Source organism: Callionymus lyra, chromosome 3 (assembly GCF_982586985.1).
Source record: "Callionymus lyra chromosome 3, fCalLyr1.hap1.1, whole genome shotgun sequence".
Taxonomy (NCBI): domain Eukaryota; kingdom Metazoa; phylum Chordata; class Actinopteri; order Syngnathiformes; family Callionymidae; genus Callionymus; species Callionymus lyra.
In genome coordinates this window covers 33799650-33813421 of record NC_141820.1, presented here as the reverse complement: position 1 = coordinate 33813421, position 13772 = coordinate 33799650, and the positions used below count along the sequence as shown (strand labels likewise).

The 13772-nt window shown below is 38.7% G+C and overlaps 2 protein-coding genes across 4 annotated transcripts; both read left to right on the top strand.

Moving 5' to 3' along the window:
• The first annotated feature begins 353 nt into the window (after positions 1 to 353).
• On the top strand, positions 354 to 5853 carry tra2a (transformer 2 alpha homolog). 3 transcript variants are annotated; one of them, XM_087787625.1, is made up of 9 exons: positions 354 to 486; positions 1517 to 1650; positions 2583 to 2742; positions 3030 to 3092; positions 3786 to 3974; positions 4667 to 4782; positions 5108 to 5254; positions 5355 to 5425; positions 5504 to 5853. In XM_087787625.1, exons 1-9 carry the CDS (start codon positions 451 to 453, stop codon positions 5512 to 5514), a joined length of 927 nt encoding a protein of 308 aa, XP_087643751.1. In that variant the 5' UTR covers positions 354 to 450; the 3' UTR covers positions 5515 to 5853. The 3 variants fall into 3 exon arrangements, with proteins under 3 accessions (XP_087643751.1, XP_087643750.1, XP_087643749.1); XM_087787624.1 differs by having other exon boundaries at positions 5108 to 5266; XM_087787623.1 differs by having other exon boundaries at positions 5108 to 5272.
• Positions 5854 to 7234: 1381 nt separating this feature from the next.
• Positions 7235 to 13772, top strand: igf2bp3 (insulin-like growth factor 2 mRNA binding protein 3). Its single transcript, XM_087785957.1, has 15 exons — positions 7235 to 7459; positions 7957 to 8017; positions 8889 to 8937; positions 9102 to 9153; positions 9217 to 9280; positions 10475 to 10753; positions 10816 to 10950; positions 11016 to 11138; positions 11202 to 11337; positions 11501 to 11626; positions 12277 to 12390; positions 12468 to 12542; positions 12620 to 12751; positions 12818 to 12931; positions 13003 to 13772. Exons 1-15 carry the CDS (start codon positions 7285 to 7287, stop codon positions 13102 to 13104), a joined length of 1737 nt encoding a protein of 578 aa, XP_087642083.1. The 5' UTR covers positions 7235 to 7284; the 3' UTR covers positions 13105 to 13772.

Here is a 13772-nt window from a genome sequence, read left to right as displayed (position 1 = left end):
TAAATGGAATAACCCATGGATTTCAGCCAGTAACGGGCAAGGCGAGCTCTATTCTACGTTTAAAATGTCTACATTGTGGACATATATTTAAGTTTAAATTATTGTAAAAATGCAAGTTAAGGATTTTAATTTTAACATTTCAAAAATTCCAATTATACATTACCAACAATTTCCTCAAAATCCGCACGATGGTGTAGAATTCCATGCTACTCAGCCATTATCCTTTAATTTACATTTCGTATGACGCATGTTTTCCACGTTATTTTATTTTTGACCGGCAGGCGACGCTGTGACGAATAAATAGTGGGTTGAGTCGGAAATGACGTCAGAGCCCGCTAACACCACGCAGGAAAGGCGCCATTTTGTCTGACAAACGCTTTCGGTTGATAGAGCCAGTGTGAAGAACACACGTTTATCAGGCAAAGCTTATTTTGAATAACTGCATTCAAAATGAGTGGTGCAGAGGATGTAAAGTGCGAACGACGGGTACGTATCACGTCGACTAATGATCCGCATTTATCTGCTTCTGTTCTTTTTTCGAATGTGGCTGTTTCTGAACCAGCCATTTTTAGCATTGACCGCGGTTCTTAAGACGAACCCTCTAGCCTGTTCAGACGTTGTTTATATATTTATTTATCTATTTAAGTGAGACATGTGTCTAGTACTTCTTCTTAAATGTCTTATTTTCTCAAGCTAATTTACCAACGAGATTGCTGTTTTGGTTTATGGCCCCTATTGGGCCTCGTTGAAAAGACTGAATTGATATTGTATACACTGCATTACTTACTCATCGTTAATAATGTTATATGAACCAATGTTTTCTAGTTGTGTAGAGTTAAATGTTACTGTTCTCTTAACAATTTGAATGTGATGCTTTTTAGTGTGTATGTCCATTTACCAAAATCTACATTCTTTTAACCTTCATTTTATTGAATGTTCTTTTTTCATTAAGGTAATTGGTCGTGAAGGATATGAAGAGTTTTATCCAAGAATAATGAAGAAAATATTGAAGATAAAAGAAGGCTAATGAAAACATTAACTGGGATGTGAAAGGGGAGGAAAATGTGACGGAAGAATGGTGTCAGATAGAAGCGCTTGCTGAGTAAAGGCTAAAAGAAACCGGTTTCTGTTTGGGTGAAGAGAGAAAAAAAGAAACCTGGAATCAGAAAATAAGAAAACTGAACAAAGAAGAACGAAGAAGGATAGAAATTTCTGGAAGAATGAATGTGTCCATAGGTTAAGTAACAATGTCACCAATATATTTTCTTTATCATGCTTCTTGTTTTGCATGTTTTTGTTGTTGTCTCTTAATTATCCTGCTGGAAAAAAAAACCCTCTTCTGTTGTGTATGTAGCTAATCGTTTGTTCCATAGTTCAGAAAATTGCTTTATTTTTTCCTATTCCTCTTTGTTTTAAAAGATAATGTGTACACATACTCCTATCCCATCTCTTCTATATCTGTTAGCATTAGAAGAACTCACCAATGCAAAGTCTAACATGTTTTTTATCGCAATAGGGTTCTGCCTCCCCAGTAAAGTCAGAGCCCGGGAGTCCACCCCGGGAGAAGTCGAGGAGCAGGTCCCGTTCGAGGAGCTACTCTCGGGAATACAAACGCTCAGAGTCCAGGTCACGTTCAAGATCAAAATCAAGGTAAAACTCGACACAGCTTTTACTTAATTTTAAATCACTGTTTCCTTGAACTTAAAATAAAATGGCATTCACAATAACAAATAATTGCTTTATGGTGATTAAACAAACACAAACCAATTTATTAGGATCAATTTGTATGTGGAGAACTTATTTACTATTTATATATCCAGAGTTGACATAAACACACCTGTCGCTACAGCTGCGTGTAAGTGTACCAACAGCTGACAGATGAAGGTCTTTATTTGCTTGTCTTTTGAGCAAGACAAACCTACAGCTTCATTTAAGCAGACGCAAACATTTTTAAAGACATTTGTTGGGGGTTGCCCTTTAACATGTTGGATACGTTTGGTACTTGGATACGGTTGGTACTCAATTTATTAATAATTTTTATAATAAAAAAATAGAAATACAGTATAAAGTATTATTATATTATATCAAAATAGTTTTTTCCAGTAGCCAGCAATTTTTCATAAACAATAAAAAAGAATACATAAAAAATAAAATAAGAAAAGAACATAAGAGGAAGAACAAGATGACACAATCTAAGTATAAAGATAAAGATAAAGACAAAGAACATAGAGTCAAAGAAAAACAACAAAGACAAAGGATACAAAGACTAACATGGAACAGAACATCCAGATACTCTCACTCCACTCCTGCCCCCAAACTCAGAATTGTACAATTTAATAGCCCGAGGGATGAATGAGTCCCTGAGTCTATTTGTTTTGCACCTGGGTAGGAGCATTCGTGCACTCATTCTGCTTCTCTGCTCACCGATGACAGTGCCGAGAGGATGACTGTCATCATCCATGATGGACAGTAGTTTGTTCAATGTTCATCTAATGCTTGTTTGTTAAATTGAAATGTTTTATAACCATGATTTGTTGCTGGATTTTGTAAATTTAAATCTAATGTACTCTTGTGTGTTTTAGGTCCCGTTCTAAACGTCACTCAGACAGACGTTATAGCCACTCTCGCTCAAGGTCTCGTTCCCACCGCCGAAAGTCCCGCTCCCGCTCTCACAGCACTGAGTACAGACGCAGGAGAAGCCAGAGCAACTCCCCAAGCCGCCGCCGTCATGGTGGCAGCAGGGTATGTGTCATGCCTTTTGAAAATGGAGTATTTTGAATATTTTTACAATGAGAAATGGCATTTGATGCTCATTTTTGTTTAAGAAATTAAGAAAATGAAGGGGCAACTTATCTTGGTCATTCTTAGACATTTAATTTTCTGCAATAGATCATTGAAATGTTTTAGCTAAATACTCAAATAAATGCCTAAATAAAAAAAATGAATGCATTTGTTGTGGGAAACCGCCTTATCATAACCTTTGGTGGCCCCTTTTCATGAACCTTCCCCTCCTTTCATTATACCAACAGAGCCATGACTCCTCAAAAGAAGCAAACAGTCATGGTGGTGCTGGTGGAGGTGCAGATGTTAGGGTACGTAGACTTTTCAACATACCGTGTACAAAACTCCTGTAAAGATGCTTGTGTTTCAATGAAAGTCATGCCCTGAACCGATTGTCATGTCCCCCAGAAGTGGTGGAATCAAACTGGTTTGGAATAATATAAAATGCCATGTCTCATTGATCAAGTTCTACTTTTTGTTGTTGTTGTTTTGTTTGTTTTTTTACAATCAGCATCGATTACAGGAGACTGAACAATGAGTCATCCTGTCACATTGGAACAGTCTCACCATTTTAACTTCCTCAATTAAGTTAGGCTTGTTGACACTGCAGAAAAAAGGGAAAAAATGAATATATCTCAAATGTTTGTTTTTCTAGAAAACCAGAGGTGAACAAAATGTTGACAACTGTTGCACAATTACAATTGTGATAAAGTTATTTGATAGAATTTAATTTTTCTCATCTTTTATTCTAATTCCTTCTGGTAATATTTTTATAATGATTGTTTTATAGGTAAGGTATGTTGTTTTTTAACTTAAGTTTAAGCTAATTTCTATTGTAATCTTTTTTTGTTTTGGTAAAATTTTATTTAGGTGTAGACTTTTTTTCAAACCCCTCAAATGTTTTTCCTAGTTTGTGTGAAAGCTGCATTTCTGTTGTATTTTTTCAATTGTTTTTATGCCTAGTGTAGAACCTTTCTGATTGTTTCCTGCTTGACCTTTTTCAGGCAAACCCTGACCCCAGCACATGCTTAGGAGTGTTTGGATTGAGCTTGTACACCACAGAGCGTGACCTGAGGGAGGTGTTTTCACGCTATGGCCCTCTGGCTGGCGTCAATGTTGTCTATGACCAACGCTCAGGCCGCTCAAGAGGCTTTGCCTTTGTTTACTTTGAGAGGATTGAGGACTCCAAAGAGGTAAGACTGAATAATTTGAATTTCAACAGACATTTTTGCAACAAAAAGTCTAGATAACAACTTGACCATTCTTGTATTTGCACAAAATGTATTGTGAAAGTTTGAGCTGTCTATGCTGCCACATTTTGACTTAAATGTTCCTCTTGTTCATCACCCTCTTTTTATAATTGTCGAAAAGAAACAAAGGATTTTTGTCACTAAGTTACCAAAGTGGTGCTGTTGTCTTTGATTTAAAGGGCAATTAATGTGAAAACCCACCTCTTGACTCACTCACAAGATGCAGTAAGTTAGGTTAGGTAGAACTTTATTGAAATTGTTTTCCTCTCATGTTTCAAAGTCTCATCATGATGATGTTTTGAGGTTAGGTTGACGTTCCGAAATCTCGGCGACTGAGAGGTTATGAGTTAAATCCATAATGATGATGGTGTAACAGCGGGCTCCATGATGACGCACCTCCAGCCAGCTCTAGTCAATCCCCGCTTTGTTTGTACAACAGACTCCTTGGAGGTTTTTTTTAAGATTTGTTCAAACCGACATGTACTGATGAGTACAATGGAGGTCCAAGAGTTTAAAGACACACTAAATCAATACATTAGTTGCCCTTTAAATGTTTTTTAATACAAGCACACCAGATGGCAAATCATTCTAAAAACTTGAATTTAAAGTTTCTATCAAATGTTTTTGTGTGTAAGGCAATGGAGCGAGCTAATGACATGGAACTTGACGGCAGACGCATCAGAGTGGATTACTCCATCACTAAACGTGCCCACACACCCACACCAGGAATCTACATGGGCCGACCTACCCAGTAAGGAACTACTTCTTTTTAATTTTTATTCTGTGAAAGTGTTCATAAAATATTAGATTTCTATTTCATTTGTTTTTAAGAGTTGAATGATTTATTCTTTCAGTGTAATCAATGTCTTTTGTTAATTTTAGATATTACATATATTACATTACAGTGGCAATGTTTCAACATTCTTTAAAAATGTATTTTTTACAATATCAATTAAAAGTGATTAGGAAGTGCCTTTCTACCAAGGTCATTACCCATTTATTACTTCTGTGTCTCCAAAAGTAGGCCCGCTCTTAAGTGTCTATATTAATGTTTTTTTCCCCCCCTTTTTTTTTAGTGGTGGTGGAGGTGGAGGCAGCAGCGGTGGAGGTGGTGGCGGCGGAGGAGGGGGTGGCGGTGGTGGTGGAGGAGGCGGCGGCGGCGGCGGAAGGAGAGGCAGAGACTCTTATGACAGAGGATACGACCGCTATGACAGATATGATGAGTACGACTATAGGTACAGGTTTATTGGAGTAAAGTTTTCTTTATGTAGACACTAGTTTCAGTTGAAAATCCTCTTATCTATTTTCTTGTTCTCCATCCAGTCGCAGACGATCTCCCTCACCTTACTACAGTCGCTACAGGTCTCGCTCAAGGTCTCGTTCCTACAGCCCTCGTAAGTTTCTTCTGTGGATTATATTTAAAAGTTCAAGACTTGTTGACTTGACTGATGTTTTTCTCGTTTGTTTTACAGGTCGATACTAAGTTGCTTCCTTCACGAATCATCAAGAAAATGTGTGTTTGAGGGCGGGGGGACTTTTACAAGCAGCATGCCTATTTAATGTCAAAGGAAGCATTGGGATTGAGGTTGTTTTTGTAGAGCACACGTTCATTTTAATGTGGCCCATGTCTTCGATGTTATGTTGCGAAGGATGAAGGGAGACATGAGCTCTGTGAGGACATATGTTGACGTGCTTTGCTTTCTGTTCTTGCATGACAATTTTTTGGCTGATTGAGGAAGATTCCAATGAAATGTCATTAGTTTTGATAAAATGTTTTTCTTTTTTCCAGTTTCTGTTTTAAAATAAAAAAAATAAAAAAGTTCTTTGTTTATTCTCTTGCAGGGTAGCAAGCAACGATATGTTGTACTAAGCAATCACAATATCTATAGCATGTTCATTTAAAAAAAAAAAAAAGATTTAAATAAATGTATACATACACATGCAGTGCAATGAAACGTTCCAACAGTAAAATAAGCGTACATGTAGGGTGTATGTAAAACATACTAATTTATTGATTATTCAGAACATATCCATCTTAAAACTTTCTTATTCCTGCAGGCGTTTCCCTGATTTTTATGGGACTCCTGCGTTGTTCTCGGTGTTATTTTTGAATCTTATTAGTTTATATTTTGAGTATTTTTTTTTCCGATTGTTTAAGCGCTTTGTGACCCTGGTCTAGTAATATAAACTCTGTAAACATAAATTACTTTTCTACCTTGGTGAATCCGAGTTGGATCATAGGAGCAACAGAGGGAGCCAGACTTTCCTTTCCGGCAGATAATGTCTTGCATACATGTCCTCAGTCTTCCTCGAGGTTTGCCCCTGACCTCATCTCTGTTGTCACAATTAGGAGCGGCACTGTACAAAAAAGTTCCTCCTGAATCACTGAACTCCTCACCTCTGTTAGTGACGTGGACAAAAAATAAATGTAGACTCGGCTAGAGCAACAACACACATCTCTCAAAGACACTCATACTTCTCATGGATTTTTTTTTATATATATATTTTATGAACGGACTTGGACGAATCAAATTTGAAGTATGAAAGTATAAAGTCAATTACATTTTTTTTTACAATTATTTAAATTGGCAATCTTAAATGAGAAATAAAATGGCAGCTGAAATGTACCCACAATGTAATAATACAGGGGAAAGTGGTTTGTAAAAATAATTGAAATGTTGATGTGTATATATATATATATATATATATATATATATATATATATATATCCAAACATTTCTGAATTATCATAACAAGCAAAGCCAGGCTCTCATGTTTTAATGATTCACGCGATATTAGTTACTATCCGATAAAAAAATAATTCAAAAGGAAAAATACGTTCATTATGTATATTTCCAATTACGTAGTAAACGTCATTATAAACGGGTCTGGTGCTCTTTACGCATGCGCAAACCGTAATCTCGCTGATACGAGAGTGTAAAACTCTTGGATTTGTTATCAAAGCTCACAGTCATCATTAAATCAATTATATTTTCAATCAATAATTTTGGATATTTGTTGGTAAAACGCGTCATGTTCTCCCTTCCATTAACGTGGGTGGGTTCCAATTTAACACGTGACTCACCGTAAAGCAGCTGAACCGTGAATACGCTAATTAGTTGCGACACTTTCTTAGATGTCGTGAAAGTGACAAATGTTTGTTTATTGTTTTTTGCTCGGGTGACGCTAACGCGGGTGTTAGCTCCCTGTTACCTGGCGACACTTCCGCTCCCAAAAGTTCCAGACTTGGAACATGAATCATCTTTTCATCAGTAACATGGGCGACGGGGCCCGCGAGGAGGACCTGGCTCGTGTCTTCCACGAGTGGAGTGTCCCTTACACCGGCGCCTTCACCATCAAAAATGGCTACGGGTTCGTAGAGTGTCCGGACGAGGGTGCTGCCATGAAGGCGATCGAGCTCCTGTCAGGTGAGTGAACCCGGGTTTACTTTCTATAAGAATATATTGTGATTCTAATTTTAAAAACAAGTTTTAATTTACACTTGTAACATTAAACCATTATCGCCTTATATTTTTAAATAAAATATTTAATTAAAATTAAGTTGAATATTTTGAACGCCAAAAATAAAAAAATTGGGTCATCATAAAAGAAATGTGTTGATATACATTTGCAGTTTACCATCACATTATTATACAGACAAAATCGCTATCACACATTTGTTTACAAAACTAAAAGAGGGGCTTTTTTTCCTCTTATCCTCAGTGCTTTAGCCATTATGGAAATGAGTGCAATTGCTGCTCCTTCCCACAAATGAATGAGTGCACTGTTAAAATAAGTTCGTTTTGCCTGTTCAAAATGAACATGCATCACAGAAAAAAAATCAAGTAAAAATGTTTTGTACTGTCTATCACTGTAGACTCTTGTGTAATTGTTGGTGGATTAAACTGTGATATATTTATTCAAGGAAAAGTTCAGCTGTGTGGTAAAGTACTGGATGTAAAGCACTCTGTTCCAGCCCACCAGAGGTGAGTTATGTGTTTTGTATAATATATGACTGATCTATTCAGAACTGATACCATTTAAACTTCTACGAGTATCCGACATTCTGAAACTTATTTCTTCATTAATACCAAACTCAGTTCTTTATAGTGGTGTCAATGTTTACAACTGTTTCTACAACAAAAATGAGCTGTCCTGCAGTTAATACAAAAGTCTGCATCGAGAATTCTGACCTCCTCTAGTAGAAGAACTCACATTTACCCGATCCTTAAATCTCTGCATTGGCTGCCAGTTTCTTTCAATATCAATTTTTAAATTCTGGTATTACTTGCTGAGCTATTCATGGTCAGGCTCCTTCTTATGTCAGTGATCTGATCCAGCCTTACACCCCAGCTCGGGCTCTGAGGTCTGTGGATCAGAATCTTCTGATGTTTCCTCGCACACGGTTCTGGACCAGAGGAGAGAAATCCTTCCGGGCTGTTGCTCCTAAGCTTTGGAACGATCTTCCTCTCTTTCTGTGTTTGATGGATCTACTGACTCCTTCAAGAAACTAACTTACTTACTTACACGTGTAACTGGTTACATGCAGTTGCACTATATAACTAGTACAGGGTTCTGTCTCCTTTCAAACAACATCTAATCCCATTAAAGCAAAGCACTCCTAATAGTTTCAGAAAAATATACTTTATCTTTGTAGATTCTGTTTCAAAAGGGTACTAAATTAAAGCTTGCATATTAAACACAGAAGTTTATTAAAAGTATTGTTCAGACTAATGCACATTTTCTTTATCAATCCATACATTTTTTTCAAGAATTGGCGTCTTATTGTATAAATATTAGCCTGTGTACAGGCGTGTTTTCGCCCTCGACAGCAAATATCTCTGCCTTCTGTTTTAGGGGTCGTAAGCTGCAGGTCCGCAACATTCCACCTCAAACACATTGGCAGGTGTGTTCTTGCAAGATGCTGGAAAACTTTAATGACCACCTTGATCATAGAAGAGATATTTATTGCACTGTAATTGATTAAAATATCCACCCACTTGTGTCGGACTTGTACAGTAAATATTTTATCCCAAATGCATTTAACAAGGATCTGAACTGGTTGTCCAGGTCTTAGACAGTCTCCTGTCTCAGTATGGTTCTGTGGAAAACTGCCAACAAGGTGATTATGAATATTTGTTTCTAAGTGTCTGTCGAGTGTGAAACTGCTGTTATTGTCCCACAGTGAACACTGACACGGAGAATGCAGTCGTCAATGTTCAGTTTGCAAGTAAGAACCAGGCCAGGCTGTGAGTACACGACTTCTTCTAATGTCTTAAGGTTAATTTTGTATCCATAGCAGCAACAACACTTTTCTGTTGATTTTCATTTAGCAAATATTCATTTATTTAATTAATTTATCAAATTCACCATCGAAGTTCCTTTACAGATTGTGATTCCTAACAATGTTTCTATGCCTCTTCATTTGATTTGCTTTGTGGTTAGTTAGTTTAAGTTGTATGTATTTAAAGGTCAACTAATGTGTTGATTGAAGTGTGTCTTAAATAGATGTATGATAGATGGACTCTATTGTATCATCAGTATGTGTCTGTTTGTACAAATTCTCTTTTCATTTAAATATTAACATTAGAAAATGTGATTAAGCCCCGCCCATTGAAAACACTTTGTATTTATGGAGATTAAATCTTGTTTAACATAACCACACCCACCCTTCTGTGATTGGCCAAGCATTGGGGTTTAATCGCGCGTCATCAAGGCCAGAAGTCTGCTCCTTGAAGCGACTCCAATTATTATGTTATACTGGGCGAGATTTCACAGGGGAGAACTTTATAAAATAATAAGTTCAAAACATCATCATGATGGGAGACTTACTGCATCTTGGAGAGAAAGACTTGAAACATGTGAGTGAGTCAGGAGAGGTGGGTTTTCACACTAGTTGTTCTCTAATAGTTAAATATATCAAAGCTCAATACATTAAAAAAAGGCATGTCTTGATTATTAGGCCATATGGTATTTGATTTTTACGGTTGCAAAAAGTGCAAAAAAACATTTTGTCTCCCCATCATAGACTCTTAAATTCATTCATAAATTATTAGGATTAAATTTCCATTTAATTTTGTTGGCACAGGTTTATTGATTGGAATTGGTGGCAAGTTTCTTAAGTGACCATCTGAAGGTTTTAAAAATGTATGTATTTCTGGCAAACCAGGTGTCAGAAATGTACAATGTTGTCGGTTTCTGTTTTTGTCTTCTGGCGAGATGGAAAAGTTTCTCAGTACGTCGTATGAAAACATTGTCATATTAGCATGCGACTCTTCAGCAGTTTGGTGGTCACATGACTCGCAGTCTCTCTGAGGTCGTTTAGACAAATTTACGTAGTGAAGAACATTGTTAAAGAAATATGGTTCTACTACCTGATTCATGACTGAAATTATAACAGAAAAAGTAAAAGCTTCATACTTTTACTTAAATGTGTGTTTCAGGGCTCTGGAGAATCTAAATGGCTTTGTGATGGACAACAACACCTTGACTGTGTCTTACATCCCTGATGAGTCGACTCCACCTGTCAATCGGTCCCCTTCCGGTCTGCGAAGCGCCGGCCCTTATCGACGCCCTCAAGTGGGCTCCCCGGTTCATGGTCCTCGGCCAAGAGAGCATTTTAAGATACCGTTGCGCATCGAGGTTCCTACACAGTTTATTGGTGCGATCATCGGCAAAGAGGGCGCCACTATCAGCAGCATCACGAAGAAAACCCACTCAAAGTACACAAAGGGCTTCATACTTTTGAACACACGACCCAAAATGACCCGTTTGTGTTGCTCAGGATCGACATCCACCGTAAAGAGCACGCGGGAGCTGTGGAGAAGCCCATCACCATCCACTCTTCTCTGCGTGGCTGCACTGAGGCCTGCAGGCTCATCATGGAGATCATCAAGAAGGAAGCTCTCGACACCAAATTGTCAGTTGTGACACACAACATGCACTACAACCATGAGTACCAACTCTGTCTTCTACTAATAACAGCACGGCTGAAGTTCCTCTGAAGATGCTGGTGCACAACGACTTCATCGGGAGGTTGATTGGAAAAGACGGACACCGGCTGAAAAAAGTGGAGGAGGATACAGGCACCAAAATCACCATCTCGCCGTAAGGTTACAAACATTCCTGCGACTCCTTCTTATTACTATTATGTGGTGTTTTTGGGTCCAGCCTTGAGGACCTCACCTACGTCAATCCAGAGCGCACCATCACCATAAAAGGCAACATCAACGCTTGCTCACAGGCTGAGGAAGAGCTGATGAAGAAGATAACGGAACTGTACGAGCGTGACATAGAGGCCTTGGACGTAGGTGTTTGTCCTGCTGCCAAATGACTGGTTAAGATGCTGTACTGAGAAGATAAACGTGTGAAACTCTATAGTCGACGACTACTGTAAATGTAACACAAGTCCATCCAACACCTGGTCAAACCCTCTCGTGCAGTTTAGTTTGACATTTGCTTGTCTGAAGTTGCAGTGCAGCCTCATTCCAGGCCTCAACCTGAACGCTCTCGGACTCTTCACCAAAGCAGCCGCAGCATCAGGGACCTCCGTCTTCAATTCCTCGTCGTATGGAGCCCAAGTGTCTTCATCCAGGGTGAGCAGCCTCTGTGAGCACCGACTCTAGCGGCACTCAACCTTGACTGTGAAACGCAGGAAGCAGGTCATGTTGCTATTTTAACTCTGCACACAACGTTCTGGGTCACAAATGGCCCCAGGGCCACAAGTTCCAGAACCCTGGTCTAAAGCACCTCGCTGGGGAAAGGCGTTATTGAGTGTGATTATTACTGTCTGAAATGTTTTTTATTCAGAAAAAAACAGGATTTTCTCCAAAGTCACAGTGACTCTTCACATGTTGAGAAGCTATCTTGGTCAAGTCATGCACTTAAAAACAACAAGTGAAGTAGAGAAAAAGATTAAAATAAATATAGATCTCTTCCGGGGGCTGATTCAGCATTATGATGGGATGTATTTTCATCAACCTAATGTCTGGTTTTTATAGGATTAGTCCTAACATCTTTCTCGACTTTATCTCAAAACAATTGGACCTTTTTCTTCGGCCAATTTTCCATTTCAATAATAAAATCAAAGCCATTCAAATATTGGAAAAAAATATTAAAAAACGTGTTCTAACAATTAAAGTTTTAGAAAGCTGCACTCGCACTCAACTTCACATGATGAATAATACGAATAATACCTCAAAGGCCCTAAATGTGGTTTAATATTCAACTTTATGTTCTTCACTAGAGCAACTTTGAGACGGTCCACTTGTTCGTCCCGGCCATCTCCGTGGCTGCCATCATCGGTAAGAAGGGTCAACACATCAAGCAGCTGGCACATTTCTCCGGCGCCTCCATCAGGGTGAGACACAAACGTGTCCTCGTCTCTCAAACCATGAGACGCTGGCAGACGCTCACATGAGCAAGCGTGTCTTTCAGATCGCTCCTCCTGAAGACCTGGACTCCAAAGAGCGGAGGGTGGTCATCAACGGGACGCCAGAGGCTCAGTTCAAGGTGCTGGTTCTTCATGAGACGCTTCAGAGAAGATGATCAACGAGCGTCTGCCGTGTTTCTGTGGAACCTTCTTCCAGGCGCAGTGTCGCATCTTCAGCAAACTGAAGGAAGAGAACATATTTGGACCGAAGCAGGAAGTGAAGTTGACGGCCCACATCAAGGTCCCCGCAGGTGCTGCTGGACACATCATTGGACGAGGGGGAAAGACGGTGAGTGAGCTTGATTATAGGTTGCTGGTTCAAATCTACAGTGATGTGTCTCATGTCTTCCACCAGATCATGTTCCTGCAGAACATCAGCTGTGCGGAGGTGGAGGTTCCCCGTGAGCAGGTCCCAGACGAGAACGCTCAGGTCATCGTGAAGATAGTCGGACACTTCTTCGCCTGCCAGGTCCTCTGTGGTGTAGGTCCAAGCTTCTATTGGACGAGTGGAATATTAATCTTGCTTCTTCGATCTTCCAGCTGGCCCAGAGGAACATCCAGGAGATCCTGAGTGAAGTGAGGAGGCAACGGCACTACAAGACCAGGTCTGAGCCTCAGAGGCTGATCGATGTCAAACAGTGAACTAGTTTCTACTACGACATCAAACTAAGTTTAGTCTCTGACGTCACAGTTATTTCCACAATAATAAATCAATTATTTAAGTCTTCAGTTGAGATCAAGCTTAACTTTTCTGTTCAGGTCTTTGAAGGAGAGGTTCAAGGACAGAAGCTACTCTGACTTGAGAAAAAACTACCTCATGAATGTTAACATGCTTGAAAATATAAAATAAGTTGCAAAAGAGGCTTGTTTCTGTTATTTTCCAATTATTTGTGTCGTAATAATCAGTTTCTGTTGTGAGTCGACTCTTCAAGAGTTAAAGTCTAAAACTAAGATAAAAAAAAAAAAAAAAGGTTTATTGTAACCAAAGTGCTGAGTGCCTCATTCAGATTTAATTGATCTTGATGGTATTATTGTTTTCATGAATATAGTGTTGTGGTCAGCTCTGTTGGATTATGACCGCAACATTTTTGGTTATTTTGATTTAAAAACATGTCAGTTTGTCAAGACTTACTAAGGTGAAAAGTTGTATTTTGTGTTCAAACACTTGAGTAGTAGATGTGAATTCTAGAGGTTGTTCAGTTCCTCTTCAGCACCAGCATGTGAACATTCTAGTTCTCTCTCTCTTTTAATTTGATTTTCTAGACAGAACTACCTTCATGTGTAAGAAAAGAAACATGGATACATGTCTG